Raw genomic sequence first — 16,575 nt, forward strand, 5'->3', positions numbered from 1 at the left:
GATTGAAGAAGTAGCAGTTGGAGAGCATGACCCTAGTAACACAGTGACACAGACAAGCTGATGATTATCTGAGAGGCACACGTTAAACAGAGAGAATTATTTCCCTTTATGGAAAATCAGTATTTGTCGTACTACCGATTTCATTGTGACCAAATATTTCTTTAAATGATTGAAAACAAATATATGAAAATCATAAATAATCATAGCATTGTTACAAAACATGCTTTATAGTTGTCATAAAATGACTCCTTGGGAGAAATAATTCACATAGTAAGCATATTTAATAAAACCAGGACATTTTGCCACTTAACTGTGAACGGATTTTTATTTCCCTTGTTTCATGTGCTCTTGTCTGAGCTCAGGGTGATGAATTTGTAGATAGCTGTTTCAGTTGCAACTCTATCTCTGAGGCATTGAACCTCAGTTATAGTAATTTTGAAGCCAATTGATTTGGACTTAATTTTCTAAATAAAAGGAAGGTTGAAAGTTTTATTTGACGTTTGTAGGAGTGATGTAGGTTTTATACTTATGTTTCCTTGAAGTAGATAAAATCCTTCCAGAAGAGTAAGATACTCCTAAAATGTAAATGAACACTTGAGGAATAATATAAATTATTTTAAATATCACTTATGAATTATTTCTCCTATATAATGAATGACCTCTCAGTGGACTACTAGATGTAGCTTGTTTTGCAAAGAAGGTTTTTATTTTTCAATTTTTTAAATTGAGGTATAACTGACAAACAACATTATATTAGTTTCAGGTATAAAACATGAGATGATTCAATATTTGTGTATATTGTGAAATAATCACCAAAATAAGTCTAGTTAACATCCATCATCATATGTAGTTGTAAATATTTTTTTCTTGTGATAAGAAATTTTAAGATCTACTCTCTTAGCACCCTTCAAGTGTGCAATACAGTATGATTAACTGTAGTCACCATGCTGTACGTTACATCCCCATGACTTTTTTTGTAGCTAGAACTTTGTACCTTTTGATCCCGTCACCCATCCCCCACCCCTCACCTCTGACAACCACCAGTCTGACAAAGAACCCTTTTAGATTCAAGAAATAGCTCTTTCTTTCTTGGTAAGATCGGTCCTGGAATTTTTTTTGGTTGTTGTAAATTTTCCTTAATTTTTTGGTTTTTGAAGATCTTCTTTAGCACATCATTTACCATGTCAGATTTGAAATAAGTTCTTACCAAACTGCCAGAATATTTATTGAGAGAATGTCTGTATATATTTGTTTATTTTTACATAAATCAACACTGGAAGATCCAACCAGAAACCAGTAAAAACAGGAAGAGAAATAATCAGGGTCTAGGGCTGGAAAGGAGATGTCTGTGAGTCAGCTGTTTATGTAGGTTTGACTTTTAAACCATGTGTTCACTTCACGTTAAGAAAAAAAAAATCAAAAGAAAAATAGCAACCCCTCAAATTGGAAACAAATAGAAATAAATGAACCCAACCATATATGAAATTAGTTCTGTAACCACACAAGATAAAATTATTCCAAGTGACATTTGGGTGCCTGTACTTCCTCAGTCAGACGTTCTACGGACAAAAGGACTCGAAGAAATCTGAAACTTTACTCAAGACTTTGATTATTAGTAACAACTTTGGTAGTGTAGCTGTGAAATGTTGATATGTAGGAGGATTAAGCAAACAACTAAAAATGTTAATTTTAAAAGTAGAAACCTAGAGAAAAGTTTATAATTCTTTTTTTAAAATTTATAAAAATAATTTTTGAAATGTGTATTTTAAGTTGTTCCCTCTTTCATATTTCAGGTTAGTTTTTAGAAAGTTATTTAATGAAGAGAATTAATATATTTCCAGTATTCTATATAACTTTGACTATTATCACTTTAAAAATAACAAAACAAATGCCTTTAGATAATTATACTAATTACAATTCTCTCTACATTTTTGCAGTTTTGTTTTATAACATGAGCCTGGATGTGAACCGAAAGGCTGAGTCTCCATCGAGATTTTACTTTTCTTCCAATGGAACTTCTGATGTGATTACAGGAAGCATAAAAGTATCAAGCAGAGTGGCTAACTGTAAAACACATCAAGCATTTATGCGGGTAATGTAAACTTGTTTCTTTTTGTTGTTTTTTTTTTTTTTTTACAGTGCAGTGGTTTTTTTTTTTTTTAACATCTTTATTGGAGTATAATTGCTTTACAATGGTGTGTTAGTTTCTGCTTTATAACAAAGTGAATCAGTTATACATATACATATGTTCCCATATCTCTTCCCTCTTGCATCTCCCTCCCTCCCGCCCTCCCCACCGCACACCTCTAGGTGGTCACAGAGCACAGAGCTGATCTCCCTGTGCTATGCGGTTGCTTCCCACTAGCTATCTATTTTACATTTGGTAGTGTATATATGTCCATGCCACTCTCTCACCCTGTCACATCTTACCCTTCCCCCTCCCCATATCCTCAAGTCCATTCTCTAGTAGGCCTGTGTCTTTATTCCCGTCTTGCCACTAGGTTCTTCATGGCTTTTTTTTTTCCTTAGATTCCATATATATGTGTTAGCATACTGTATTTGTATTTCTCTTTCTGACTTACTTCACTCTGTATGACAGACTCTAACTCCATCCACCTCACTACAAATAACTCAATATCGTTTCTTTTTATGGCTGAGTAATAGTCCATTGTATATATGTGCCACATCTTTATCCATTCATCTGATGATGGACACTTAGGTTGCTTCCATGTCTTGGCTATTGTAAATAGAGCTGCAATGAACATTTTGGTACATGACTCTTTTTGAATTATGGTTTTCTCAGGGTATATGCCAAGTAGTGGGATTGTTGGGTCGTATGGTAGTTCTATTTTTAGGTAGACTTGTTTTTATTAACAGATACATAAACTTCAATATTATCAATACGTTTAAATCTTATTGCATTGGTGTCTTTTATAAAACATAGTGAAAAGCAAGTGTTACTTGAACTAGCTGATCTGTTGTTCCAGAGTCAAAATATCAGATGATCCTGTGACAGACCTAGATAATTCAAACTCTACTTTTTGCCCCTTCCTTATTTCACATTTATCACATTTTACCGCGTCACTGTTTTTAAAGATTTGCCTTTCCCTCTTCACAGTTGCTGTTGTCCCTCTCTGTTTATGCACTTGCCTAAAAATGTAAATGTCGAGTAGCTCTGCTGAGCCCCAGATCTATTCCTGGTAGATATTGGAGGGTGGGGGGAGGCAGGGCAGTTGGTTTATTTTTCATGTGACTTTAAGAAGCAGAATCCAACGTGACTGCTTTTGGATCGTGCCTTTGTCTCCATGCCAGCATTGTCGGTGATGTCAGTGGGAACTTGCACAGTTGTAGCGTGATGGGGATCATCTGTGGGCCAGGATGATAACCTCTCATGATGGTTTGGGGTATATCCTGCCAAAGCACAGCCAATTTCATGTTTCTTTTATTAAACCACTCATTCCCAAACTGATCATCACGTTCCTTGCATTGATCACATTTTATCGTATGAAGCAGTGCCAGGTCTTTTTCATTAGGGAATGGTGTACTTCATCAGAAAAACTACTGTCACAAAAAAGCCAAACTATTCCCAGGAGCCTTTTCTGGGATTTCAAATAGTAGCCTCAGTTTAGAACTTAATTTTTCCTTAGATACTTATTCCAAGCAAATGCAAACAAGCATCAGGACTATTAAATGCTAACAGCAATAGTCCCTATGCTATTTCCTTATTTCCCTTAACAGTTTTTATTGTTGTACTAGAGTAAAGCTATTAGATGGTTGAGAGCCAAAAGTATAGGATGATATTAGTGCAACCATCATTGATGTAGTGGGGATTAAAGAGGGTTTTTTTTTTAATTCTGCATAGTTGATTTTACTCAGGTTAATCAATTTTAGAGACTAACATTGAGACCATTTTAAAGGGCAATAAAAGGACCAACATCAGGCATTGACAGACATATTGTGTTGAATTTGTATAAATGGCAGCACATTGATCTGATTTATTTAGTCCCGTTTCTTGACATTGTTCCTATGACTACGGGTTCATCAAAATTGTGCACTTTCTTCAGAATAGATTTGTACCAGAAATGACAATTTAGCAGAGATTTCTGTGTTAGTTGCATGTATACTTGTCACTACCATGGTAACACAACAACAGCAGGTTACAGCCATGACTTTGGGCCATACTGTCAATGTCAAAAAAAAAGCACTTAGTTCTGGGATTGGTACATAGAGGGACTGTTTTTGAAAAAGTGATTGTTTCTTGCAATATTTTTTTTCCTTCCTAACTTCCCTTGCTTTTGTTTGGGACGTTTTAAAACTCATACATAGAAAGGCAAAAGGCTACTCCAACACTCGCCCTTGCAACAAATCCAAAGGCAGGTGTAAGAACCACAGAAACAGCTGCCCTAACCTTGAGTTTTGTCAAGGACCCGGAGCTGTTATTTAGGAGGAGATGAAAATATAATGAGTGCATTTCCCACCCCCACCAGCATGGTACCCGAGGCTTTCAGAAACATTTACTGGATCGTTCCTTTGTTCTGTAAAGCGTGTCCGGTGTCAGGAGTGTTAATATACATTTGCGTCCTACCTCAGCGCCCCTTACAGTGAAATAAGATGACACTTGTTAATTATGTGCTCAGGGCCACAGCCCCCACCTCTCAGAGGACTCCCTGCCTGCTAGCTGGGCGTGCTTTCTTTGCATAGCTCCCGTTGGCTGTACCAATTAAGCTCCACTTCTTCCAATTAATAGATATTGAGTACCTATGTAGTGTCAGGTTCTGTTTGAGACATTTATATAGGTCAGTGACTGAAACAAAAAGATTACCACCCTCATAGAGCTTATAGTCTAGTGTGGTGAGACAATGGCACAAAATGTAACAATACACAATAGTAACAAATAATAACACAATAGCACAATAGTAACAAAAGGTAAATTTTATAGTATTTTAGAGCAGCAGACCCCAACCTTTTTGGCACCAGGAACTGGTTTCATGGAAGACAGTTTTTTCCACTGGGGTTGGGGGGGGGATGGTTCAGGAGGTAGTGTGAGTGATGGGGAGCGATGGGGAGCGGCAGGTGAAGCTTCTCTCGCTCGCCCGCTGCTCACCTGCTGTGCGGCCCACTTCCTAACAGGCTGCAGACCGGTACTGGTCCATGGCCCGGGGATTGGGAACCCCTGTTTTAGAGGATTATATGGGTGATGGAAAAAGGAAAGGAGAGCAGAGCACAGGAAATTATAGAGTGCTGGGGAAGGAGTGAAGAATGCAATTTTAAATAGGGTGGGCAGAGTGGGCCTCATTCAGAAGGTGACATCTGAGCAAAGACTTGAAGGAAGCAAAGAAGTTGCCATGTAGATGTCTGGGGCAGTGGTCCGCAACTTCAGCATGCAACAGCATTGCCTGGGGGGCTTGTTGAAACACAGATTGCTGGGCCCCACCTGGAGTTCTTGATTCAGTAGGTCTTCAACAAGGCCTGAGAATTTGCTTTTCTACAAAGTCCCCAGGTGATGCTGCTGCTGCCAGCTTGAGAGCTGTACTTTGAGAACCCCTGATCCAGGAGAAGAACATTACTGAAAGAAGAGCTAGGTAAAAAAAAGCATCAGGAAAAGAATGAGCCTGGTTGTTTCAGAAAACCATGAGGAGGCAAGGATGGCTGGAAGAGTGAGCAAGGGAGAGAGCAGTAGAAAAAGAGTCAAATCACATAAGACCCCGTGACTTTTTCTCCAGGTGACATGGGGATCTATTGTAGAGTTTGGGGCAGATAATTGACATGATCTGACTGAGTAATAAAAAGGAATACTCTAACTGCTATGTTGAGACTACACAGTAGGCGACCACAGGTTGACGCAGGAAGAAGAGGACACTGCAATAAGCTTGGTGAGAGATGATGGCTCCAGTGAAGGTGGTAGCAGTGGATATGGTGAGAAGTAGTAGAAGACAGATTCTACAAAATTTACTGACAGATTGGATGTCTAGCATTTGAGAAAGAAAGGCTCCAAGACGACTCCAAAGTCATTAGCCCAAGCAACTAGAAGAATACAGTTTTCATCAGTAGGGCAAGGGAAACAACTTTTGGGTGTAAAATGTTGGAGTTCAGTTGTGGACCTGCTGAGCTGGAGAGACCTATTTTACTTTTAAGTGTAAACAGCAATTAATCATTTGTATTGTATATACTCATCTGGAGTTGGAGAGGGGCATGGAACTGGAAATATAACAATGCGTCTTTGGCATATGAATGGGTTTGAAAGTCATATGAGATGGTTGAGGTCATCACAGGAGGAGAAAAGAGCTAAGGTCTGCACTCTGGACCCTACAACATGAAGTGGTTAGAGAGAAGAGAAGGCTTACAAAGGAGATGAGAAGGACTAATCAGTAAGGAAGAAAAACAGGAGCTTGTGGCATCCCGGAAGTGAAGTGAATAAAGCAGGACAAGGAGAAAGGCATGACAGTGTTTTCAGTGCTTTCCTCTTAGTTGAAGAAGATGAGGGCTAAGAACTCACCATTGGGTTTATCAATGTAGAAGCTGTTGGTGATCATATGACAACAGCAGTTCAGAGGAATAGTGGAGGAAAAGGAGGAGAGGAATTGGAGACGGAGTGTAGCTTATTCTTTCACAGATTTTTGCTCCAAGGGGAGCTAAAGAAAAGGGGTGGGGAGTCAGTAGCTGACAAGAGAAGTGAAGAGACTTTTTTTTTTCTTTTAAGATGGGAGGAATAGCATGCTTTTGTGCTGATGGGTGTGTTCCAATAGAGTAAATGAGATAGATAAGAGGAAAGAATCGTTGGCGCAAAGGGGGCAAAAAGGGTGAGATTAATTGTACAAATGAAAGGATTGATTCTAGATAGGCACATGCATAGTTCATTTGTTTATGTGCTTGCAGATGCTGGGCAGATGTGGTTGAGAGGACTGGAAGTTCTCTTCTGATTGCTTTAATATTATCAGCGAAGTAAGAAGCAAGGGCATTAGCTTCCATCGGAATGGGAGAAGTGGTGTTTAGAGTTCGGGAAGAAGATGTGAAGTAGTCTTCTAGGAGAGTGGGAGAGTGAGAAAGTACAGTATGGTCCTGAGATGGAGTTAGGCTCTAAGTTGCATCAGAAAGTGAGACGAGTCAGTATGGTGGTGGTTTTTTCCAGTCATGTTCAACCTTACAGGTGGGAGTAGATGAAGAGTTACAATCAACCATGGTTGTGGTCTGCCAATAGAGTGAAGCAAAGAAGGAACGCACGAGAGAGCAGAGGAGTATGCAAGGGAGTGGTTATATTTTTGGCCATGAAGATTAAGCAGGGTAAGGAGAGGAGAGAGGACAGCAAGAGGGTGTGTGAGGGACAGGGGAACAAAGTTGAATTGGAGGTCCCAGTGGGAGCAGCACATTGTTGGACTTGAGTATTAAAGAGAATGAGCCAGAAAGATTTCATCAGTGTGACAACATGTTAGAGCCATTGGGGACCTGAAAGTGAGGAAAAGAATTGAATTTTATTTTTATTCTTGCTCACAATCCCTTGATGATCTCACATAAATGAAAGTCTTTAAACCTACTTATATTTAAAAAACCCATCACAGTCTTTGATAGTCGAGAATTTGGCTATTTTAGAAAATCCAAATCTTCCCATAAAACTTGGCTTTTATTACGTCCTTCTCTTTTAATCACACATTCTCTAGTTTCATGTATTGGATCTTCTTGGAATATAGGAGACATTGTTAGCAATCTAATAAGTATCACATCACTAGCATATACATTTGCTGGTATGTTATTTTTCTGAGACTATATGGTCATTTATCTGGTTGGTAAGCACATCAGTTTTCTCAAGTCTACTTCATCCACTCATAATTAAAACAGGTATTACGTAAGATTGTTTTATGTGAATGGTCAAAATGTATTCCTCAGAAAATAAGAAGGCAGAAATTATTTTTTTCCTTATAGAACTCCATTTTTTGGTTGTTTATAATTATGCCAAGCTTTAATTTTTACTGTTAGAGCCTTAAAATTATTAGATGTTATGAAAGGAGAATCTAGAATTTAGAGTTGGGAGTTAATAAAAGGTTTCTATGATAGAAGGCAAATGGTTAATTTTTTATGCCTTATAGTGTTTTATCTATTGAAATTCTGTTCTCTTGGACCTCGCTTTTCCCTTTATGAAAATGTTTCCCCATCCATGTAAGCATATGAAAATGAATCTTTGTTATCTTCAAAGGTACAACTTGATTAGGTCTTACAGATTTCTTAGGACAAGATTTTAGGACAAAGGATAATTTTGAGGCTGTTTTGATTTAGAGAAATCCATTCAACAATTGGCAACAATTTTTAGAAATGTTGGAGCAGCCATGGTAGTGAGACTTACCTTCAGGTTTTTAGAGATATTTCTTGATTGATCTTGATGGAATCCCTGTATCAAAATACTCTCTGATGTTTGAGAAGAAAACAAATATTCCCTTCCTGTCTACAGCATTCCATAAAATCTAGAAATATTTAGCTTAGTCATTGGAACAGGAATGCCTGTCTCTACTGGTATCTGAGATCCAGTGAGTTCAGTGGCCTTAGTATGTTGTATAATAATCGTGAAATCAACCTGCCTATGTATTTAGTAGATTAGTTTATTCTTTCTTTCCTTTGGTTTCTCTAAATTCTGGATTTTGGATTTTTGAAATAAAGGAATTTTATTTTGTTATCTAAGTCTTTAGGTGACTTATAAAACCCATCATTTTCAGTAATAACTTCAAACAATGAACACGTATTTGATTACTAAATATATGTATTTGTATTTTATTTGCTTATATTTTTAAGCTATACAAACACATAGTTTAATGAAGTACCATTTGCTCCAAAGTAGTTATATTTTAACCACTGTGGACCAATCCATATATGCATGCATTTCTGCTGAAAATCTAAATGCAGACAAACTATATAACTATACTGATATTATGGTATCCTAGAAGACGATTGATTATTCCAACATATATTAATTCTTTGTTAGATTACAAGGTCTTTGAAGACAGGATGTTATCTTTTCCATGTTTGTATTCTTCTTAGAGCTAGCACAACTCATTACATAAGGCCCCCAATCAATCCATATTTAATAAATTTATAGATGATGTGTTCTCAGAGCTTTTTAAAGAATTCTGTGAGGGAAAATCTGTAATGTTCTATTCGTGTAGTGGTGAGGGCACCTGTCTTGGGGGTGTTGTCTTTTCTCAGGAAGTTGTAGTCCCAGATGTTTGACAGTTCACCCTCTGAAACATACTTACTAGATAAAGTGGTTATAATTACATGGGGCCTTGCTGGCTCAGATTCCAGTCTGTGCCTCAGTCTTACCTTCTCCCACCCCAACCCATTCCCCACATTGGCGCCAGAGAGGCATTTCAAAAACACAAATCTGATCACATTCCTTGCTTAAAATTCTTCTATGTAAGAATTTTCCCACACCCTTTCGAGTGTAGGTTAGGTGGCCCTCCCTCTTCTGTACTTGTGTCTGCATGTATCAGAATGCTCATCCCTCCACCACATGTGTGGATTTATGGCTTTTAAAGTGTAATGTAGGCACCGGCTTTCAGTTTTGTATCCCTAGATCCTGCCTTCTACAGAGTAGACCCATGAATAGATATTTTCACATGTTTATTTATACCTCAACATCATTGTTCATTAAGTAATATTTTATAAATATTTCTGGCTCCACCCTTTAAATAAATTCCCTCACTACATAAACACAATAGGATGACGTGGGCCTACAGCTCAGTTCTCAAGTTGGCCATAATAAAAATTTCTGTGAAAGTCAGACAAGAAGGCAGACTTTGTGTAATTTCAGGCATGTGCTAGTTTGCATGCTGTGGGTGCCCTGTTTTATGTAATTGTCCATAAAAATGTGGCATGGAATCTTCATTATTTTTAATATAGATAGCACATGCCCATCCAAATTAAAAATTTTAAGCAAATCTACTTTTTCCTCCTGTATATTAATTAGTCACTTTAAGAATTTTTGATATTATAGTTTTTGTCCTTAGGTGGAGATGTTAAGGTTAAGTAAGTGTGAATATCTGTCAAATACAGTTCTTGCGAGAGTGCACGTACATTTTATATATTGTGAGAAAGGCATAATTAATAGCTAATTAGGATAATGAAAGTAATATACACCAGATGTAGAGAAGACCTTGTGGAAAATTAGTATGAATTAGATAACATGTGATGTGGTCAAAGCAAGCTTGTTGAGAAGAATTAAAGCAGTGGACATGTGGAGGGACAGTCAGTGGCTGTCTAGCTCCTATACCTAGTGAATAATTTAATCGAGTTTGCTATTGTAATACTCAGGGCTTCAAGCTGTTCCATTTTCACAAGTTGATAACTTGGGATTTGGACCTTGATTTGCAGCATTCCTATATGGTCAAGGTTTCGAGTTGAGATGATCACTTACCAAGTAATCTAATAAAAACATCTCCATGTGTGAGAATGGAAAAGCCCTGAGAGATCTTGAGTACTCTGAGTCATGCTACACATCTTCCAGGTACCACTTAATTAATACAAGTCTAATAGTTGTATTAGTAGAAAACATAGCTCATTTTCTATTTAGTGTTCACTGGTTGGCAATAGATTAATTTTCTTTTTTCTTATTCCTTCCAAATAGTCACCAGAATTTATTATAAGAAATTGAAATTCTGTAATTCCTTGGTTGGCTTATATAGCTACATTTTGCAGTAATATACACATAATAATTATAATATTTAACATCTATTGAGACCTTAATACGTACCAGGCATTGTACTAAGTGTTTTACATATGTTATGTCATTGAATCCTCACAATAAGGTATAGGTGTCATAATCATCATTTTCATTATCATTATTACCAACCATTTTCAGATGAAGTAATTGTTCCATAGACAGATTATGTAAATTGCCCAAGGTTACATATAGATAACAAGTGAAGGACCGGAGGTTTGAACCCCCGTACTCTACCTTCAGACCACTTGCTTTTAACCAATTTATGAATATATATATTTATATTTATATAATTTATATATAATATTGTAAATGATGAGAAGAAACAATTACATCCTTTTTTATAATTACATAAAAAACATAGAATAGGTGTAGTCTTATGTGAAATGTCATCTTTATTAACTTCATTGATTTTTATCAAAAGTTACTATAAGCATAAATAGCATAGCAGTAATCTGTATGATAGGTATTTTTTTCTATTCAGTAGGGATTGTTAATTTATGAGCTTTGGAAATCTGCTTTTAGGCAGAAATGTTTAAGCTATATTCCAACTCTGAATTGTCTAGATAAATAGAATTCCACTGACATTATTCAATAGGAGGTCTGTCAATTACAGTGTCATGGATCTACTAAGGAACTCACTAAGTGTAAATATAAACCTCATAAATATAAAACTCAATTATGGTTAAAATCAATATGTCTAGTCCCAATGAAAACATTTGAGTTTCTTTAGTGGGACTTTGATGAATCTATTTTTTTAAAATGAGAAGAAATGTAGATTGAAACGGGCATATGAAAAGTAGAGTCAAGCCAAGCTTTACGTTTAAATTGTTAGTGTGAAAGACGAAGTGTGTGACCAATCCTTTGAATATCTTCTGTGTATAGTAACAATTATAATACCAAAAAAAAAAAAGAAAGAAAAAAACTGCATAGTTCCTGTGTAGGTGGACTATATCTGCTGATTGTGAGCTTCTGTCTCAAATCCTGAGATAATATCTACTTTTAACTTTTGGTGTGCATAAGCTACTTGTTCTATATAGATTTGCCATCAACATGTCTTATTTCATGCAGTTTAAATTGTCAACTGAATTCTGTTATAAATTCTCATGGATTACTTTATAGTAGAATCTTATTTGCCCATCCTCTTAGATAGGGAGAGCAATAAATGAGTCTGCTTTGTTCAGTATATTTTGAAAATCTCATATCTGTCTAGGCAGGGCTGCTCTGAGAAGCACTTTCTAAGAGATGCCATGTTTTTTAATCTTACTTGACTTCCATATTTTTTTTTTTTCACAGACTTGTGATTCTAGAACACCTTTACTATTTAAGGAAGTGTTTCCTTAATTGAATGCCAAACTATTTCAAAGTTATTTTCTTGTCAGTTATTTTAGTGTTTGTGCATGTTTATGTTAGCAAATAATTTTGATAGTAATGTTGTATATTCCCATTTAATGAGGGGGCTATTGAATAATCGAATGAAAAGATGAAATAAATTTTAAGTTCATGGGAAAATGTTTTTAAAAGAGAGAAAAATAATGCCTGCATGTAGAAATAAAGATTAAAATATATGAATTGACAACCAGTGTAATAAACTCAAGAGTCGTTTCTTGGGGGACAGAAGACAATAAATTTTAAAAATCTAATTAAAGACTTTTTGACTACATATAAAGAAGATTAAGAATAATAAATGCTATGTAAAAAATTAGTAAGATATTAAACTTAAAAGAGTGTCATACAGAGCAGAATGGATTCCAAATGGGTTACAATTCCTGTATCATTGATAAAAATTCCAGGAACTCTTTCTTTGTAAAGTGTAAAAGCACAATAAATGTAGAAAAACTGTAACAACTAATAAGAAAATTGTATGCATAGAAAATAGCATTGAAGAAAATATGCCAAAATGTAGACCTCCATAACTATTATTGGATAGTTATGTTTTTTCATTTTTAATACCTTTTGTCTTTTTCCTAATAAATGTGATTGCTTTTGTAATGTGTGAAAATAGTTCAATTTTTTAACAATTTAGCTTAAAAGGGAAGGATTTTCTTTGACTTCTATATATTGTGTTTGACCTTATGCAGGAAAGGAGGGACTTTATATATTTTTTTTATTTAGATGCTTATTTTTGTTATTAATTCATGTGGTTTTCAATTTCGTTAGAAAGATGTACAGGACATCCTCACCCCAATTCAGATTGAAGCCGCTTACCACCTGGGGCATCATGTCATCAGTAAACGAAGTACAGAGGAATTCCCACCACTTCAGCCAATTCTTCAGCAGAAGAAAGAAAAAGACATCATTGCAAAAACAGTAGGAATTTTTTCCTTTATTTGAAACATCATGTGACATATAACTGATGAAATTTTTTTGAAATACTACATAGTTCTGAGGAAATGAACTCTCTCTGAATTTTTTTTATATTTTAATGAATTTTTTTTATAAAAAAGATTTATGGTATGTCTTGTTTTCCATTTTTCTTTATTTTTTATATTCCCTTTAGGATATTGAACTGAATACTTTTAAATATGCATTTAGTCATAACAGTGGTTTCCCATATACATAAAATGTTAATTTTCTCTCCTCAATGCCTTGCCAGTGAAGAAAATATATTTCCAGAGAGCACTCCTAATGGAAGTGAGTTGCATTCATGAGTTATTCAGCATCGTCATGTGTGTTCAGCTTATCTTTCTCATTTTCTGTCTCCTTCTTTTTCAGTTTGTCTCCCTCTCACTCACCCTACCTACAGATTCACTCATGTCTTGTTAGTCAGATTTTACTCATTTATAAACATGTATTTATATTACACAACAGTTTCTCTTTTTAACTTAAATGGTGTGTGCATTTTGAGATGGATCCTGCATTCTAACCAGTGAACTGCTTTTTAAAATGTATCCCTAAAGTGATGAAAGGGAAAAACCTACAACCAAGATTACTCTACCCAGCAAGGATCTCATTCAGATTCGATGGAGAAATTAAAAACTTTACAGACAAGCAAAGGCTAAGAGAATTCAGCACCACCAAACCAGCTTTACAACAAATGCTAAAGGGACTTCTCTAGGCAGGAAACACAACAGAAGGAAAAGACCTACAATAACAAACCCAAAACAATTAAGAAAATGGTAATAGGAACATACATATCAATAATTACCTTAAATGTAAATGGATTAAATGCTCCAACCAAAAGACAGAGACTGGCCGAATAGATACAAAAAAAAGCCCCGTATATAGGCTGTCTACAAGAGACCCACCTCACATACAGGGACACATACAGACTGAAAGTGAGGGGATGGAAAAAGATATTCCATGCAAATGGAAATCAAAAGAAAGCTGGAGTAGCAATTCTCATATCAGGCAAAATAGACTTTAAAATAAAGACTATTACAAGAGACAAAGAAGGACACTACACAATGATCAAGGGATCAATCCAAGAAGAAGATATAACAATTGTAAATATTTATGCACCCAACATAGGAGCACCTCAATACATAAGGCAAATACTAACAGCCATAAAAGGGGAAATCGACAGTAACACAATCATAGTAGGGGACTTTAACACCCCACTTTCACCAATGGACAGATCATCCAAAATGAAAATAAATAAGAAAACACAAGCTTTAAATGATACATTAAACAAGATGGACTTAATTGATATTTATAGGACATTCCACCCAAAAACAACAGAATACACTTTCTTCTCAAGTGCTCGTGGAACATTCTCCAGGATAGATCATATCTTGGGTCACAAATCAAGCCTTGGTAAATTTAAGAAAATTGAAATCGTATCAGGTATCTTTTCTGACCACAACACTATGAGACTAGATACAAATTACAGGAAAAAATCTGTAAAAATTACAAACACATGGAGGCTAAACAATACACTACTTAATAATCAAGAGGTCACTGAAGAAATCAAAGAGGAAATCAAAAAATACCTAGAAACAAATGCCAATGAAAATGACACGAAGACCCAAAACCTATGGGATGCAGCAAAAGCAATTCTAAGAGGGGAGTTTATAGCAATACAAAATCCTACCTCAAGAAACAAGAAACATCTCAAATAAACAACCTAACCTTACACCTAAAGCAATTAGAGAAAGAAGAACAAAAAAACCCAAAGTTAGCAGAAGGAAAGATATCATAAAGATGAGATCAGAAATGAATGAAAAAGAAATGAAGGAAACAATAACAAAGATCAGTAAAACTAAAGGCTGGTTCTTTGACAACATAAGCAAAATTGATAAACCATTAGCCAGACTCATCAAGAAAAAAAGGGAGAAGACTCAGATTAATAGAATTAGAAATGAAAAAGGAGAAGTAACAACTGAGACTGCAGAAATACAAAGGATCATGAGAGATTACTACAAGCAACTATATGCCAATAAAATGGACAACCTGGAAGAAATGGACAAATTCTTAGAAAAGCAGAACCTTCCGAGACTGACCCAGGAAGAAATAGAAAATATAAACAGACCAATCACAAGCAGTGAAATTGAAACTGTGATTAAAAATCTTCTAACAAACAAGAGCCCAGGACCAGACGGCTTCACAGGCAAATTCTATCAAATATTTATAGAAGAGCTAACACCTATACTTCTCAAACTCTTCCAAAATATAGCAGAGGAAGGAACACTCCCAAACTCATTCTATGAGGCCACCCTGATACCAAAACCAGACAAAGATGTCACAGAGAAGGAAAACTACAGGCCAATATCACTGATGAACATAGATGCAAAAAACCTCAACAAAATACTAGCAAACAGAATCCAACGGCACATTAAAAGGATCATACACCATGATCAAGTGGGGTTTATCCCAGGAATGCAAGGATTCTTCAATATATGCAAATCAATCAATGTGATACACCATATTAACAAATTGAAGGAGAAAAACCATACGATCATCTCAGTAGATGCAGAAAAAGCTTTTGACAAAATTCAGCACACATTTAAGATAAAAACCCTCCAGAAAGTAGGCATAGAAAGAACTTACCTCAACATAATAAAGGCCATATATGACAAACCCACAGCCAACGTCATTCTCAATGGTGAAAAACTGAAAGCATTTCCTCTAAGATCAGGAACAAGACAAGGTTGCCCACTCTCACCACTGTTATTCAACATAGTTTTGGAAGTTTTAGCCACAGCAATCAGAGAAGAAAAAGAAATTAAAGGAATCCAAATCGGAAAAGAAGATGTAAAACTGTCACTTTTTGCAGATGACATGATACTATACGTAGAGAATCCTAAAGACGCTACCAAAACTACTAGAGCTAATCAATGAATTTGGTAAAGTAGCAGGATACAAAATTAATGCACAGAAATCTCTTGCATTCCTGTACACTAATGATGAAAAATCTGAAAAAGAAATTAAGGAAACACTCCCATTTACCATTGCAACAAAAGAATAAAATACCTAGGAATAAACCTACCTAAGTAGACAAAAGACCTGTATGCAGAAAATTATAAGACACTGATGAAAGAAATTAAAGATGATACAAACAGATGGAGAGATATACCATGTTCTTGGACTGGAAGAATCAACATTGTGAAAATGACTCTACTACCCAAAGCAATCTACAGATTCAATGCATTCCCTATCAAACTACCAATGGCATTTTTCACAGAACTAGAACAAAAAATTTCACAATTTGTATGCAAACACAAAAGACTCTGATTAGCCAAAGCAATCTTGAGAAAGAAAAATGGAGCTGGAGGAATCAGGCTCCCAGACTTCAGACTATACTACAAAGCTACAGTAATCAAGACAGTATGGTACTGGCACAAAAACAGAAGTATAGATCAATGGAACAGGATAGAAAGCCCAAAGATAAACCCATGCACATATGGTCACCTTATTTTTGATAAAAGAGGCAA

At 35.8% G+C, this 16,575-nt stretch overlaps 1 protein-coding gene across 2 annotated transcripts in view; it reads left to right on the plus strand.

Moving 5' to 3' along the window:
• The window catches only part of ITGA4 (integrin subunit alpha 4), a 79,513-nt gene that overhangs the window by 36,185 nt on the left and 26,753 nt on the right, over positions 1-16,575 (plus strand). The window contains exons 15-16 of one of the 2 annotated variants that reach the window (XM_036858974.1): positions 1,938-2,092; positions 12,863-13,012. In XM_036858974.1, the coding sequence (XP_036714869.1) occupies positions 1,938-2,092; positions 12,863-13,012 (305 nt within the window). Of the gene's footprint in view, positions 1-1,937; positions 2,093-12,862; positions 13,013-16,575 lie in introns of those variants that run through there. The other variant, XM_036858975.1, reaches the window with a different exon arrangement.

This window comes from Balaenoptera musculus, chromosome 7 (genome assembly GCF_009873245.2).
Source record: "Balaenoptera musculus isolate JJ_BM4_2016_0621 chromosome 7, mBalMus1.pri.v3, whole genome shotgun sequence".
In the NCBI taxonomy this organism is placed as follows: domain Eukaryota; kingdom Metazoa; phylum Chordata; class Mammalia; order Artiodactyla; family Balaenopteridae; genus Balaenoptera; species Balaenoptera musculus.